The 16,326-nt window shown below is 35.2% G+C and overlaps 1 protein-coding gene across 7 annotated transcripts in view; it reads right to left on the bottom strand.

Annotated features, from left to right (window-relative positions):
• Window positions 1–16,326, bottom strand: part of NBEA (neurobeachin) — a 731,576-nt gene that overhangs the window by 355,973 nt on the left and 359,277 nt on the right. For all 7 annotated transcript variants that reach the window (XM_055244143.2, XM_055244145.2, XM_063619313.1 and 4 more), the window contains one exon: window positions 4,062–4,126. In XM_055244143.2, the coding sequence (XP_055100118.2) occupies window positions 4,062–4,126 (65 nt within the window). The remainder of the gene's footprint in view (window positions 1–4,061; window positions 4,127–16,326) is intronic.

Raw genomic sequence — 16,326 nt, 5'->3', positions numbered from 1 at the left:
TAATTGTCTTCATCCTTTCTCAGTGCTCTTCCACTAAAGGCCAATCCTTCTGTCTCAATGCACCCTCTCAGAGAGTTTATGCTGTCAATATTGCCTTCTTTCCCTCCCACCATATTGCTTTTTTCCATCAAAATTGAAAAATAGGTTCTTCTTTCTAAAAAGTAACCCGTCTCTCCAAATTTAAACCTTACTCACCTACAGCAACCACTCTATCTTTCCCCTTCTTGGCCAAATTTCTTCAGAGAAGTACTTGCTGTCTGTATTTCATTTTGGGCTAGCTCTTCAACTCAAAGCAACCTGGCTTCTGTTCCTCTACTCTAGGTAAATCATCACTTTTTCAAAAAATACCTCTCTCAGTTGCCTGCTCTCATAGCACCCTCTAGTTGTCCTTCACATATTTATTAAACTTGCAATTACTTAATCTAAGGCTGTTGCCCCCACTAGACTGTAAGCTCTAATAGGGTAGGATTTGGATCTACACCCAGCTTCTTTAGCACACAGGTGTTCACCAGCATTAAGTTTGGATGAGATCATCATGACCTCCTTGTGGCTGAACCCAGTGGTCCCTTTAGTACTAACTTAAAAATCCTCTTTTTGACCATACATTCTTCCTTAAACATTCTACTCACCATTCTGTTCTTTATGCTTTCAATAAATACTCATTTAACATGGCAAATAAATAAATATTTCATTAGCATGCTAACTACATGCTAGGCACTATTCCAGAATATAGAGATATAGCAGCAAATAAGACAATGAATAAGACACAAGATCTCAAGGAAAACACATTTTAGCAGGAGAAATAGATGTAAACAAGCAAACAGAGCAGATCATTTGAGATGATGTTATTATGTGTTAAAAGAGGATTATGTCATGGGAGTGTAACAACTGTATAAGATAGTCAGGGGAGCCTCTGTGAGAGGGTGGCATTTAAGCTGATTCCTCAAAGATAAGAAACAACCAACCGTGTCAAGATGCGGGAGAAGAGGATTCCCAGCAGAAACAGGAGTAAAAGCAGGGTCTCTGGTTCTCCACACACTCTATTCACTCTCTCTGAGCATCACATCTGTATCCTTTCTACAGTTTACCACGCATAACCTGGAGACTCATAAGTCTAAATCTCCACGCCAGCTCTCTCTTTGGAGAGCTCAATACTCAAATGCCCATGCCTATTGAACATCTCCACCTGGATGTTTCACTGGTACCACAAGTTCAGTGTAACCCAAAAGTGAAAAACTCTCAACTCAAACCTCACTTTCTGTACTCTCCTAGCCAAGTGAATTATACTTACACTGTAAACCATCAGTTACTAAAGCTGACATCAAAATATCCTGGATTCCTTCTTTCCCTTCTTCCATCCAATATATTAGCAACCATAGTGACTTAATTTCCAAAAGATACTTCAGGTTTGTTCACTTCTTCCATCCTCACAGCCACTGTTAGTCCATGACACCATATTCTTCAACAAGATTACTGAACCTCAGATTGGTATTGCTTCAACTCTTGAGCCTGTGGAACCCTCTACATTGCAGGCTACACCTACACATTTTCAGTTATTCTCCAGTATCCTTTGCACAGCTTCGTGGCATGACCTTTGCCAATGACCTGTGCCTCCATGTGGCTGGCATACAACATGCATTTAAATAGCTGCTGGCTGACTGAAAACAGCTCTCCACAACATGTCTCACTATTCTCTTGCCCCTAGTCCTCTGCACTATACAATTCCCTCTGCCAATAATTGTATTTCTACTTTTTTTCCTCACTTGGCTATCTCCTAATGATCTCTCAAAGGGCATTTGTTTGGGTAAGTACTCTTTTGAAAACCTTGATAATCCCACCACTCAGTGGAATGCATCCCTCCAGACTAGGTAAAGTATTCTGTGGTACGACTGCATCATTACCTATACCACTTTTATCACAGTATCCTTGTATTATTATATGTGTTCATCTAATGTTTGCCTTTCCCCAAGAAACTGGAACCATTTATATCTTATTCCTAACTCTATTCCTAACTCTTATAATAGTATTTGACATGTAGTGGGTGCTGAATAGACATTTGCTGCACTCATGCATACATGATTTGTGCTTACATATTTATAGCTATTCATATTTGAATCCTTCTTCCAAAATCATTTTTATTTGGAAGAACGAGTCCTATGAAGAGTAGAAACAGAAATTTAGGAGAGCACAGAGAACATCATGGACAGAATTTCAGAGATTATTATAGGTTGAATTTTTTTTTTGGCAGGGGGACAAAGTCTCACTCTCATCGCCCAGGCTGAAGTGCAGTGGCACGATCTTGGCTCACTGCAACCCCCACCTCCCAGGCTCAAGCGATTCTCCTGCCTCAGCCTCATGAGTGGCTGGGATTACAGGCACCTGCCACCACACCCAGCTAATTTTTGTATTTTTAGTAGAGACAGGGTTTCACCATGTCGGCCAGACTGGTCTCAAACTCCTGACCTCAGGTGATTCACCCAACTTGGCCTCCCAAAGTGCTGGGATTACAGGCGTGAGCCACTGCACCCAGCCTAGATTGAAATTTTTTTTAAAATTGTGACTACTTTCTTTATTTCTAACCTTTCCTAATATAAAGCAAACCCCAAATTCTACCACTGACTGATAAAAGCATTATCAGAAGCTTAAAATCTCTGATATTAGCAAATTTTCCACCCCCTTCCTTTTCTAAGCCTATTACTATAATCTTAAGTGTTTAGAGGTTCAATTCTGATAACTCTTAGGAGAGTTATTGATAATAATAATTATATATAATTTTTACTTTGCAGTTGAAACAAAATAATTGTGGACGTGTCATTGAGAGTTATTTCTAAAACTGAAATGACAATGATTAGCCTTAGCAAATAGTTTTTTTCTGTTTATTCATCACCTAAAAACAGGTAATTATTATTAGCAACTCCTATCACAATGAAACTCTGTAAGACATAGTGAGTGCTGTTATGTAAAATACTATTTGTGTTATAAAAGAAAACTGATATTTTCCTGCATCTTTGGTGTGGCAGTGAATGCAAAGCTTATTTTAAATTTTAGATCTGTACTACTGGCTAACATGATGAGGTCACAAAATATCAAAATGAGAAATATAAAATAAGATAAATTGTTATAAAAACAGAAGATATTTCTCAAAATACAATACAGTGATGGAAAAAATGAATAATACTAAGTGATATTTAACTTTTAAAAATTGGGTATCTACACGATATAGAAACTAATTTTCACGGACTATTCTTTCATGACTCCCCTACTTGAAAAGATAAATTTTATATACAGTCAGCATTATTTCCTCATTAATCTAACGAAAGCTGGTTTCAAATATGAAATAAATAGGTCATGCCAAATAATCACCATATTCCAAAGAATGCACTATATCATACAAGAAATTCATGTTGTAAAGTCTGCAGGTCTTGGGCTGATAGAAGTTATATATGTCACATGGTGACAGCTACGTCTGTTTTAATGTGTCCACTGCCAATAAAGCACTGCAAAAATAATAATTAACAACTATCTACCACAAAATGGCAAATATAATAATCGGTTCAAATGTAATTTTACTTATTGTTTTAATAATAGAATATATAAATTTCTAACCGAGACAGACATATTTGCTATATTTAATATCCCTCACATTTTCAGCTGGACATTGAATGCATGACATGTTCAGATAAAACTGTTTCACATGGACTGAGGAGAAGCTGAAAGAATAAACACTGAGCACTGCTCTGAAAACAGATGGAGTGGCAGATGGGATTGCAGATTGGGTTCACTTGATCTGTGTAAAACAACTTTACTTCTCAGTAAAATGTACTTCAGATCTTACCAAACCTTATGAAGTTTGTCCCTTTATTTCATGCATGGCTTTTTCTTCAAAAATAAATGTTTAGCATTTTAAACTTTGTTAAAGATTAATTAAGTACCTGTGTGATAAATTATGTAACTAAAATATATTTTCTTCTACATTTTTGGAACAGATGGTAGGAAAGAGCAATTGCCTAGTGGAATAAAATGTACACTGACTAGTTGTCCAAAATTGTAAAATTAATTACCTTCCTTCATTGATGAGCTCAATAAATGCAAGTCCTGCATTCTTCTGAATAGAGTTTTGCCATTCCTAAAAGGAGAAACCAAAACAAACGTGAGAAAAGTGAACATTTAATGAAAGTAACATCTGGTTTAAGGATCATGTTGATGTTGTTAATAACTTCCACATTATATTATTTCCAAATGTCTTTACAAGATTTTGTAACAAATATTATTTTGTAAAAAATCAAATTTTAGTTTTATCACTTAGTTTAGAAGGTGCTTTTGATTCACCAGAAAATTTCAGGCTAGATGCAAACTGAGATGGAAAGTGAGACTGCAGGTATAGGGGGCTCTCAGCGCAAAGCTTCTTTCTAAAAAACAGCAAATGACCAAAAGAGGCCTAATGTGACTATACAAGGACTAGAAATATTTGGGATAGAAAACTTTAGCTCGTCATATAGAAATTTTACATTAAGATAATAAAATGAATACTAGAAATATAAACTATCAGAAACATAAACGTATTTAAATTGACTTGGAAGTGCAACATTCTAGTTATATGTACATTCCAAATTAATGCTAATTATTTAATGTTAATTAGAAAAAAGTTACAAATTAACTTTTTTGAAAATTGTAAAAAAAATATAGTAAACCTATGGCTAAATATGTAATAGATAACTATGTAATCTCTCTTTGCTAATTTAGATTATATTTGTGAATTTGGCAGTTCTCAAGGTAAGGGTCATCATTATGAACATAAGTGATTATAATGAAGTATTTTGGATTAGGAAAGCATATGCTTATTTTATGCTCTTCCTAAAGCACATTTAGAATATAATTTGTGTACTGTTTTCGGTTTATGCTAGTGATTTCTATTTTTGGGGTTTTAAATACATACATATTCTGGGGTTTTAAATATATATATATTTGGGGTTAAATATATATATATAGGGGTTTTAGATATGTGTGTGTGTGTGTGTGTGTGTATGTGTGTGTGTGCGTGCATATATATATATCTCTCTGGTAAATAGCAGTGTTTTGGATTGAAAATTATATCCCTTCCAATGGTTCTAAAACTAAATACTCCTCAAAGTTCCCTAATGCATTTTAATAGAAAAATCTTTATTGACCAGTCATGGCCCTCCTCTATAGATTTTTTCCCCCCATGATTTTTCTAATAAGGTGTTGGTTGTACAGAGGTGATCAGCTGCCCTGGCCATGGGTTCAGCTTCACAAAAAACACAGTCTCTCTATCAACCCTTCACTCTACTCCTGATCCCTTTCCCTTTAAAGGCTTTGCACTGATTCTGAAAATAAATATGGTCCCCAAAAGTAGGTACTTGTGTATATATAAATATTCTTTGCTCTAAGTAAATGTGTGCTGAATTATAGAATAACAAATCCTGAATCACCCAAGGAGAGAAAATCAACAACTAGTGAAAAGAGATATGGTAACTTGGGGATAGTACAAAGCCACTCGGTTCTAGCTATCATAACCTTTAACTAAAATTTATCCAAATGATAAGATTGCTATTCCATTGTACAGAACTTACTGAAACTTTCAAACCATTTCTGTATAAAACAATTACAGGAAATTTCTTTTCCCAAATTTTTACAAAATTTAAAGCCTCTTTATTATTCTCATTCTATATTCTGTATTTATTGGAAATCAGGATCCTACAAAATATGTACATTTCTCAGAAATACTTCATATTCATTGGGATATTAACTCAAAGAGAAAACTGATTTTTACATAAGTAGACCCATGCCACTATGAAGACTAGATTCTTACAACTTCTTACACATGATTTTCCGTGATAGTGTTTGTACACTAAGACTCTTTAGTCACCATAAACTTCTAATATAAATAAGGTTTTTCGGTAAGATATTTCACAGAGTACATATCTAGGTATTACATGTGCATCCCAAATTATGCCTTGTCTAAAAAAATCAAGAGAAAATTATCTTTCAATCAATCTAAAATTATATGGAATCTGCATACAGCCCATGAGATGTACTAATTTACAACCTTTGATGGAGGAACAGTAGAAGTAAGTCTGAGCTAAGCTAAGGACATTACAGTTTAAGTTTGAGAAAGCCAATGAAAGTATATGATCACAGGACTTCATTCAGTAAATCAGTGTTTTAGAACAGTAATTTGTCAGTTTTGAGCAAGAGGAAATTGTAGGAGATTGTTGTTACATGCCTTTCCACAAGAGAAATATTAGAAGGCTAAATGAGTATTTCAAAAAGGGAATAAAAAATAAGAGATGTTACAAAGAAGAGATGCCAAGATTAGATGAGAATCTGAATTTAAGAGCTGATGTAGAGAAGTTGAGATAAAAAAATTATTAAGTTTTCAATGTAGATGACTAGGATAATGGTAATATTATTATGAAAATACTGAAGAATTCATTTGGGGAAAATCACAAACACTGTTGTCTGAATTTGTTGGATTTACAGTGGCAATGGTATATCAAAAAATAATGTGAAATTTGGAATTATTTACATAGAAATATTGAGTAAGGCATTAACATTAGGCAAAGTCTCCTAAGAAGTATAAACAAAACGAGGATCAAATATCTAGGCTGAGAAGGTATTCCTAGGCTGGAAAGGATTCACATTTTTAAGACTACAAAAAGAGGCAATTGAAAGGGACAGAAAAAGATCTATCAAAATTTAAGAACAGAAGCAGAATATCATAGCATTATTTGAAAGAAAACACTCCACGTACATACACTGCCTCAGGAAAACAGAAAGATAAAGGACCCTTTAATGACAAATATTACTTTCAAAGTCACTACCTATGATCCTGTTTGCAACCTTATATTAAAGACACAGAACAATATTAGAAAGGGATAATGGAGGTGGGGGTTGGAGGGAAGGGAATGAAACCCAAATAATGAGAGACAATGAAGCAACACCAAAAAAATGTAGTAATAAAACTGGGACATATGAAGATATTGTATGCATTAAAAAAGAGTTGAAAATATCTCCCAGAAAATAGAACAAAGAGATAATGAGGTACAACCAAAAAGACAGAGACAGAAAACAAAGGAGACAAAGAAATTAGAGGCTCTTCCTTTGAGAGGTCACTATCTAGTAAGTAGGAATTTCGGAAACAGTGAATGAGAAACATTGTATCAAGAAATTATCAAAGGCATTTCAAATATTTTCTAGGATTTAATTAAATGAAAATATAACTACATAATTATATGATGAATAATATAATACATAATATACCCTAGCAAGTATTGCATCATTAAATTTTAGAACACCAGGGTTAAGGAAGAGGCTTGCAGGAAAAAATAAAAGTTTATATAAAGAATCAGGAATCTGAATGAGACTAGACTTCTCCACAGCAAAACTGGAAGATGGAAGAAAGTAAATCTTCTGTCTATCCTGCTTTCTGTCTGTCCTGCTCACCTGTCCTGACGTATGTAGACATCAAATACTTTCATTTGATATACGAATTTAAAGTAACTTTAAGTTGAAATACCAATTTTTCAATATGAGAGTTTAACATCAGCCAGTTTCAAAATTATGAAGAATACTCAGAACCATGCAGCTAAACTATCAGTAACATATGAAGATAAAATAATCACATTTCCACACATCCATAAAAATTTATCACTGACTCTTGTTCAAGAACCCACCGATGGTGTGCTCTGCCAAAATGAGAAAATATATCAAACAGGAGAAACAAGTTTATGTTGTGCTAGTCCCTGAATCTCAGGGGCTTAAAACATGAAAGTTTACTTCTTGCTCAAATTCTGTGTCCACTGTCTGTGTTCTGCTCTACATCATCATTGGCATCATCCTGGAAGTCATACTGACTATTTTGCCATTGTCTGCAACACTGTTGGCAGCCAAGATGGAGGGAAAGAGTATGGGTCTAAGCATGCCCTGGCTCTTGTAGCTTCCAGCCAGAAGTAACACATGTCCCTTTGCCCACATTCACTGGCCAGAGAAAGTCCTGTGATGACGCCCAATCTCACTGGAGGAGGGGAATGCAAACGCACCAAAAGCGCTCAATAGGATGGAAAGAACTTGTGACAAACCCTAAACATACTATAAGAAAAGAACTTTAAAAAGAGATAGACCCATATCTAAGAAACGGTAGACTGAAACAAGACAGAGGCGATGAAAATTCTCCAAATAATTGGTAATGGAGGTACCAAAACAGGATTAAGCAGAGGCTGACAGAATACTTAACATGCACTGGAGTTACAGCAGGTTTTTAGTTCTACTGGAAAGTTTGGGGGAAATTTAGTAATAGGCATCCAGAAAACTTTGCCAACAAATAAAGAGGAAAGAGGCAATTCACTCTAAAAGAAAATAGTTATCTCAGGAAGGAATTGGTGGATAGTTTAGCTGCAGATGATACTTACAAGAAATACTGACACACTTAAAACTGTGATATGGCTATAGTGGGGAAATGCTGAGAAAAGCGGAAACTTTCCCCCATATTTTTTAGTGGGTGGTAGTGGCCGCATTGTAAGAGTGACATGCTATATATAATAAATTAAAAAAAGATTTAAAATTGAAAAACCAAGAACATTGGTATAACAGTGTTATTTCGAAAATATAGTTTACTAATAAACAGATAAAAGAGTTGAAATGGTTGATTTAGACCAGTGGATCTCAGTGATGGAGTAGGGGTCTGTTATTTGTTGGTTACGTGCCTTTAAACTACACACAGTAAATTTAAAAATTTTTTAAAAACAATTTTTTTTTTAGAACAGTGTTGGTTTTACAGAACCATAAAGAGTTTCTGTGATGAATCAGGAGAGACTTGTACTGAAAGCAGGGTAACAGACTGTCAAAAAGGAAACAGTAACTTTATCAGCCTACAGAGAGAGATTCTGAACACAGAAGACTTAAGAAAACATTCTGAATAAAAATGTATCACTGCAATTATATGTTTTCCCTTCAAGAATTGCTTTTGTCATACAAAAAGTAGCTGGGTGTGGTGGTGTGCACCTATAATCCCCGCTACTCGGGAGGCTGAGGCAAGAGAATTGCTTGAATCAGGAGGCGGAGGTTGCAGTGCGCCAAGATTGCGCCAATGCACTCCAGCCTGGGTGACAGCCCAAGACTCCATCACACACACACAGATACACACACACACACACCACACACACACACACACACACACACACAGAATTGCTTTTGTCAAGGCAATGTAATTCCTGAATTTGTTCAATGACAATATAATACTGTTGACCTGTATTTGTGTTCAACTCCTTTCTCAGAAGGCCTGCGTTGCTCTTTTTTTAGTTTTCTACCAAAAGAAGAGTCACTATTAGAGAGGGAGAGAGGGTGGCAGAAGTCTTCTTGTCAAAGAGAATATTAAACATTCTCTGACAGTAGGACTGTGTCACTTTCTCATTTTGATGGTGGGACTGTGTCACATTCTCATTTAATTTTGCAAGATTTTCCATATTTTTAAAATATAATCACTAGAAAACTATCACTATTCCATTTGTTTGCATGCCATACATTGTCATTTTCATATTTCAGAAAAGTCAGGTATGATGAGGACAAAAGAGAGGCCCTACATGCTGGGAGGAAAGTCTGATTGTACTGGGCTGGTAAGCGAGAAAGAGAAAGTGGTAACTAGAGTAAACAATCACAAAAAGTTTTGTGATTAAAGCCAAGAAACAATGGACAGGATGCTCAGAGAAAGACAGGTGTGAAAGTGTTTGTGAAGTTTTTATGATGAAGAGACTAAATATAATTGTGGACCATAATGAAAGGGTGAAGGAGAGACAGAAAGATTACAAGAGATGAAAGGTGACAGAAATCCTGATGAATGCATAAAAGAATGGAGTGTCTTGAAAAGGGATAAGAACAGTTAATTCTTCAGAAAAAGAGTAAAAAGTGTGAAGTTTTCCTTTACTTGTTTATGTATAAAATAGTCCAGTTATTATTCATGAAGGCACCCAGACTTCCGAGAGATCAGCTGTTAGTCTGATGGGCTTCCCTTTGTGGGTAACCCGACCTTTCTCTCTGGCTGCCCTTAACATTTTTTCCTTCATTTCAACTTTGGTGAATCTGACAATTATGTGTCTTGGAGTTGCCCTTCTCGAGGAGTATCTTTGTGGCGTTCTCTGTATTTCCTGAATCTGAATGCTGGCCTGCCTTGCTAGATTGGGGAAGTTCTCCTGGATAATATCTTGCAGAGTGTTTTCCAACTTGGTTCCATTCTCCCCATCATTTTCAGGTACACCAATCAGACGTAGGTTTGGTCTTTTCACATAGTCCCAAATTTCTTGGGAGGCTTTGTTCATTTCTTTTTATTCTTTTTTCTCTAAACTTCCCTTCTCTCTTCATTTCATTCATTTCATCTTCTATCAGCGATACCCTTTCTTCAGTTGATCGCATCTGCTACTGAGGCTTCTGCATTCTTCGCGTAGTTCTCGAAACTTGGCTTTCAGCTCCATCATCTCCTTTAAGCCCTTCTCTCCATTGGTTATTCTAGTTATCCATTCTTCTAATTTTTTTTCAAAGTTTTTAACTTCTTTGCTATTGTTTTGAATTTCCTCTCGTAGCTCAGAGTAGTTTGATCCTCTGAAGCCTTCTTCTCTCAACTCATCAAAGTCATCCTCCATCCAGCTTTGTTCCGTTGCTGGTGAGGAACTGCGTTCCTTTGGAGGAGGAGAGGTGCTCTGTTTTTTAGAGTTTCCAGTTTTTTTGGTCTGTTTTTTCCCCATCTTTGTGGTTTTGTCTACTTTTTGTCTTCGATGATGGTGATGTACAGATGGGTTTCTGGTGTGGATGTCCTTTCTGTTTGTTAATTTTCCTTCTACCAGACAAGACCCTCAGCTGCAGGTCTGTTGGAGTTTACTAGAGGTCCACTCCAGACCCTGTTTGGCTGGGTGTCAGCACCGGTGGCTGCAGAACAGCGGATTTTCGTGAGACCACAAATTCAGCTGTCTGATAGTTCCTCTGAAAGTTTTGTCTCAGAGGAGTACCCGTTTGAATGAGGTGTCAGTCTGTCCCTACTGGGGGGGGAAGGCACCCAGACTTTAGTAACATGACTGTAAACTTTACTGTACTTCTTTCCCAGAACATTGTAAACTCCTTGGTCTTGTCTTGGTCTTTTTGAATTTAAGATATATGTGGTTTTAAATTCTAATATAATTTTAAATCAACACCTGCTACAGTCTGAGTAACATAATAATAAATATTATTAACTAGTGATCTACTGGGTCAATAGTGATTAACATACAATCCACCTCTTGTTATTGCCAGAGATATGAAACCAGGTGACTGGTAATGAGACCTCTTAAAATGATACTACTACAGATGAACAATACTAATTGAACATAGTGTTTCTTTAATCCTAGAAAAAGAATCTAACTGGGTTCTCATTTTCCATGAAGACATGAAAAAGTATTGCTAATTATGAAAATGAGAAAGGATTTTTTTAATGTAAAGAAGATATTTTTTGTTCTCCTCTGTGCCCTGCAGGAAATTTAAGTCTTCTGTCTATCCTGCTATCTGTCCTATTCATCTGTCCTGACGCAGGTAGACATCAAATATTTTTATTTGATATAGGAATTTAAAGCAACTTTAAATTGAAATACCAATTTTTCAATATGGGAGTTCAACACCAGCTGGCTGAATAGTCTTCTTCCTATGACTCTATGAGTTCAGTTTACTCTTTATGTGTTTTATGTGCACATTATATAATTAGATTTTAACTACTGTATTTTTAAAGGAAGAGCCATGTTTTATTAATCTGTGATGACACTAGGGCCAGAAGAAATAGACGGTGCAGTTGTCATAATGAATATACTACAACATTAAGGAAACAAGACTTTAATTCTAGAAGTTTAGCCAACATTGAATGGCAAACACAGAAAAAATCCTTATGTATAAAAATGTTTAAATTTTCTATTTCCTGGTGCATTTTTTCCCTAGGTTCTATTATTAGTTTGTTTGCCAGACATGAATGTTTTATTTTCTGTCACACATGCTCCATTAACATGATATGGCTGGGGCACAAGAGCAGTTTATGCAGGCCTTGACCTAAGCAATAGCCAAAGTGGTTCTACCTAATATTAAGAGAGTATAATTCAGTTTTTGAAGGTTTTCTAAATTCTTCAACTATTTGCAACAATTTGCATAATTTCAATTGACCATGTCAATGTCTGTTAACTAATGAAAAATTATGAACTGCTATTAACAATGTATAAGGTCACAAAAATGTTACCAATTGTCTTTTCTGAGGGAAGAGAGTTTAAAGTTTTTGTTTATTCAATTTGGGGTAGGAGATACATAAGACGCAGGCAGTAACTATGCCCAGGATATATACTACATGTCCAGCCCCGCTGGAGCCTGAGAGGAAAACGAAAAATTAAAAAACTATCTAAAGTAATCTAATTCAAAATGTTAAGGAATGTAAGAACAATAAAGTAAAATGAGAATTTGAAAGCCTAACAGCATAGAACATTTGTGATTCTGGTGGCTGGCAAGCATTACAGTTTGGGCCATCCTTCCAACTCCTCCCTACTGCAGCCCATGAGGTGCTGCTTCAAGTAGAAGAGTTGGAGAATTAACGACTTTAGCCTTACAGACAGCACTAAAACTAGAAATTTTAAACATAAGTTTGTATCAGCTATTTTCTGGGATTTCGCATAAAACATACGGTGAGCTCTCATGAGATACCATTTCATGCCAGTTAGAATGGCGATCATTAAAAAGTCTGGAAACAACAGATGCTGGTGAAGATGCAGAGCAATAGGAATGCTGTTACACTGTTGGTGGGAGTGTGAATTAGTTCAACCATTGTGGAAGACAGTGTGGCGATTCCTCAAGGATCTAGAACCAGAAATACCATTTGACCCAGCAATCCCATTACTGGGTATATACCCAAAGGATTATAAATCATTCCACTATAAAAACACATGAACATTTATGTTTATTGCAGCACTATTTACAATAGCAAAGATGTGGAACCAACCCAAATGCCCATCAATGATAGACTGGATAAAGAAAATGTGGCACATATACACCATGGAATACTATGCAGCCATAAAAAAGAGTGAGTTCACGTCCTTTGCAGCGACATGAATGAAGCTGGAGACTATTATCCTCAGCAAACTAACGCAGAAACAGAAAATGAAACACCGCATGTTCTCACTCATAAGTGGGAGTTGAACAATGAGAACACATGGACACAGGTAGGGGAACATCACACACTGGGGCCTGTTGGGGGGTTGGGGAAAGAGGAGGGGGAGCATTAGGACAAATACCTAATGCATGCGGAGTTTAAAACCTAGAAGACGGATTGACAGGTGCAGCAAACCACGATGGCACATGTATACCTATGTAACAAACCTGCATGTTCTGCACATGTATCCCAGAACTTAAAGTAAAATTTAAAAAAAAAACCCATATTGTGGACTCTCGTTGTGGTCAATGAAGAAAACAGAAGTTTATTTTTTTCACCTACTAAATGAGAGACAGAAAAGGGACTATAAAATATTCTTCACAAGATAAAGTATATTTTCCTCCTCAGAAAATGTTAGGATTGCATGTAGTTTTTAAAGCATGTTTAATAATTTGTGAATGAGAGTTGTAAAAGTGGCAAAGATAATTTTTTTTTACCATATTTAGTTGAGAAGTCCAATCCCTTTACATCCTAGATAGACAACAGTACACAGTATTGGGTGGCAAACAAAAATGCTTAAGTATAAGGAAAAAAACGGAATGAGAAGAAAAATGTATCCTATAGGAAAAATGTAACAAAGGGCATCTTCTCCATTGGTTATCCTAAGCTACCGATGAATTTTTAGGCCTGACTCCTATGGAAAAGTGCAATACCTATGACAAGAATTTATGCTTCTTATTGCCCCTTTCCATAGGAGTCAGGTGTAAAAATTTCTATTTCTATTGCCCTTTTCCACAGGAGTAATAGAGTTTATGCTGGCAATATAACAATGTAACAAATCTTAAAGCATGTAAACGAAATAGTTTTAAAACTCTGAAAATAAGAAACGGTATAAATCCTATATCTTCTTCTCATCAGTTAATGTTACTTTTATTAATCATGAAACATTGCCTCTGAAATGGAATTATTTATATTTGTAGTACTTTATTTACAAGTGTGTGTGAAGTAAATGAGATACACATGGTTCTGAATTTTTGTAACAAACTTGGGTAGGCAATGATTATATTCTTTTACACTGATGCGCATTTCTTTTTATAATTTCAAAAAATACTTTTTTTTTTTTTTTGAGACAGTCTCGCTTTGTCACCCCGGCTGGAGTGCAGTGGCTCGATCTCGGCTCACTGCAACCTCCATATCCCGAGTTCAAGCGATTCTCCTGCCTCACCCTCCTGAGTGGCTGGGACTACAGGCGTGCAACACAACGCCTGGCTAATTTCAAAAAATACTTCTTAAGTGCATATTACTATGTAACTGATTCTAAGAGCTTCAAAAAATAATTAGATAAAATATTGAAAGGAGAGATAAACAAAACTTTGTGATAAGAAAAGTACATAGCATAGAGAAGAAACGGTATTTGATTGTTGTGGATGCTGGGATATAAGCCACCTTGAAAGTTAAAAAATGGGATAGAGGTGGACATGGAAGACAACTTTAGTTCCTATCCTAGCACTCTAACAGTTCTCTCTGACAATACATAAACTTAGAGAATTTGCTTAAAACAAGGCACACAGATACATGAAAACACATGCAAAGGGATAAGAATAATTTACTGTCATTTCATCAACAACAAGCTCTTGGCAATGACAGGAAAAAGGTATATTTTAAAGTCTTATCTTACAAATTATTCCAGAATTTTTTGCCATTTGAGAAAACACACACATAGACATATACTCACTTTTCTGCTGAAAAAATAAATGAACAACCTTTTATTTTCATGGGGAAAATACTTAACTTTGGGTTTGAATGCCTGCAGAGAGCTGCCAAGTCTTTAGATAGTTTTGTCACAATTTTTTAACTCTTCAACATGGATGCATAAAATTTCCTCAAGATGAAGGACTTTTTCAGGGAAGTGGATCTCATGTTAAGGACCCTTTGAAACTAAACACTTTGAAGACAAATAAGTTCCAGACGGATGACGATAAAATCCCTGTGTTCTCTTCACAATCGCTTTATGGTAGTTAGATGGACTAGTCGAAGAAATCTCAGATCCAAAACATAATGCTCCCCATCAGTTTCTCCTCATCTATGTCAACTCAATGTACATTTTTCATTCCCTCTTCTTTGTATACAATTAAATAAACCAATTTAATGTCCTTAGAGATTCAATCCATCATAAAAGTTTTGAATATATAAAAAAATTACAAGGGAAAATGGTAGAGTAAATTGATATCTTAAGTCTTCAAGAATTCCAGAATTGATTTTATATTTCTGGTATCTTTAATATCTATTTATCATTATCTGTCACTAAAATACATAGGTGTGTTTCTTAAAATTTTCAAAGTGAATGTTCATTACAACTGGCATGTTTAGAAATTCTGTGCTATAAGTTGAAGTCAGTAAGTATAAGGAGTGAAGTGAAAAAAACACTCTGTAGGATGAAAATAGAGATGAGAATTTTTTTCAATGTATATAAAACATACATAATTAATGAAAATATATATGTGAAGTATTTAAAGTACCATTTATTTCATTTTCATTTCTTATTTTTATGAAGATCTTACTAAAAGTATTACAGGAAAAACTGAATGTAAGAAATCAATAATCAATGATCAATTCAAAGAGAAGATTACTGATATAATAGTCAACCATAAAAAAACCATTAGGAAATACTGAAATATATTTAGTTGGTTACTCAAGGAAAAGTTGGCATATCATATAAACATAAGGAGGCTTCCAGGACTTTAGGTGATCACTAAATTATGTTTCAAATTGGACACATCTTATTATTATAAAATGAGTGTATGTATTTGTATTTGTGTTTGTAATAAAAAAGTCTAGACTGCTTTACAAGATAATATTTTTAAAGAGAGCATATTCTATGAGTATATACAACACACGTTTATATATTAGGTTTGAGTTGTTAAAAAGTTTCTCACATTCAAATGTGTAGTTTAAGATTTAGAAATAGGTACTAAGTTATATTAAATATTTCATATTTATTCATAAATGATCATGCAGCAATAGGTGTGGAAGCCAGCATAAGAACATTAGTGTTGTAGAGAAATTTAGAGATCATCATTTTTAACTAAGTACAAGAATCTCTGACACATAATTAGCTGACCTTTGTGTGAAGACCTACTATATTCTGGACCTCTGAAACAGCTTCT

This window comes from Symphalangus syndactylus, chromosome 15, assembly GCF_028878055.3.
Source record: "Symphalangus syndactylus isolate Jambi chromosome 15, NHGRI_mSymSyn1-v2.1_pri, whole genome shotgun sequence".
Classification (NCBI taxonomy): domain Eukaryota; kingdom Metazoa; phylum Chordata; class Mammalia; order Primates; family Hylobatidae; genus Symphalangus; species Symphalangus syndactylus.
This window is presented reverse-complemented; position numbering and strand designations above follow the sequence as displayed.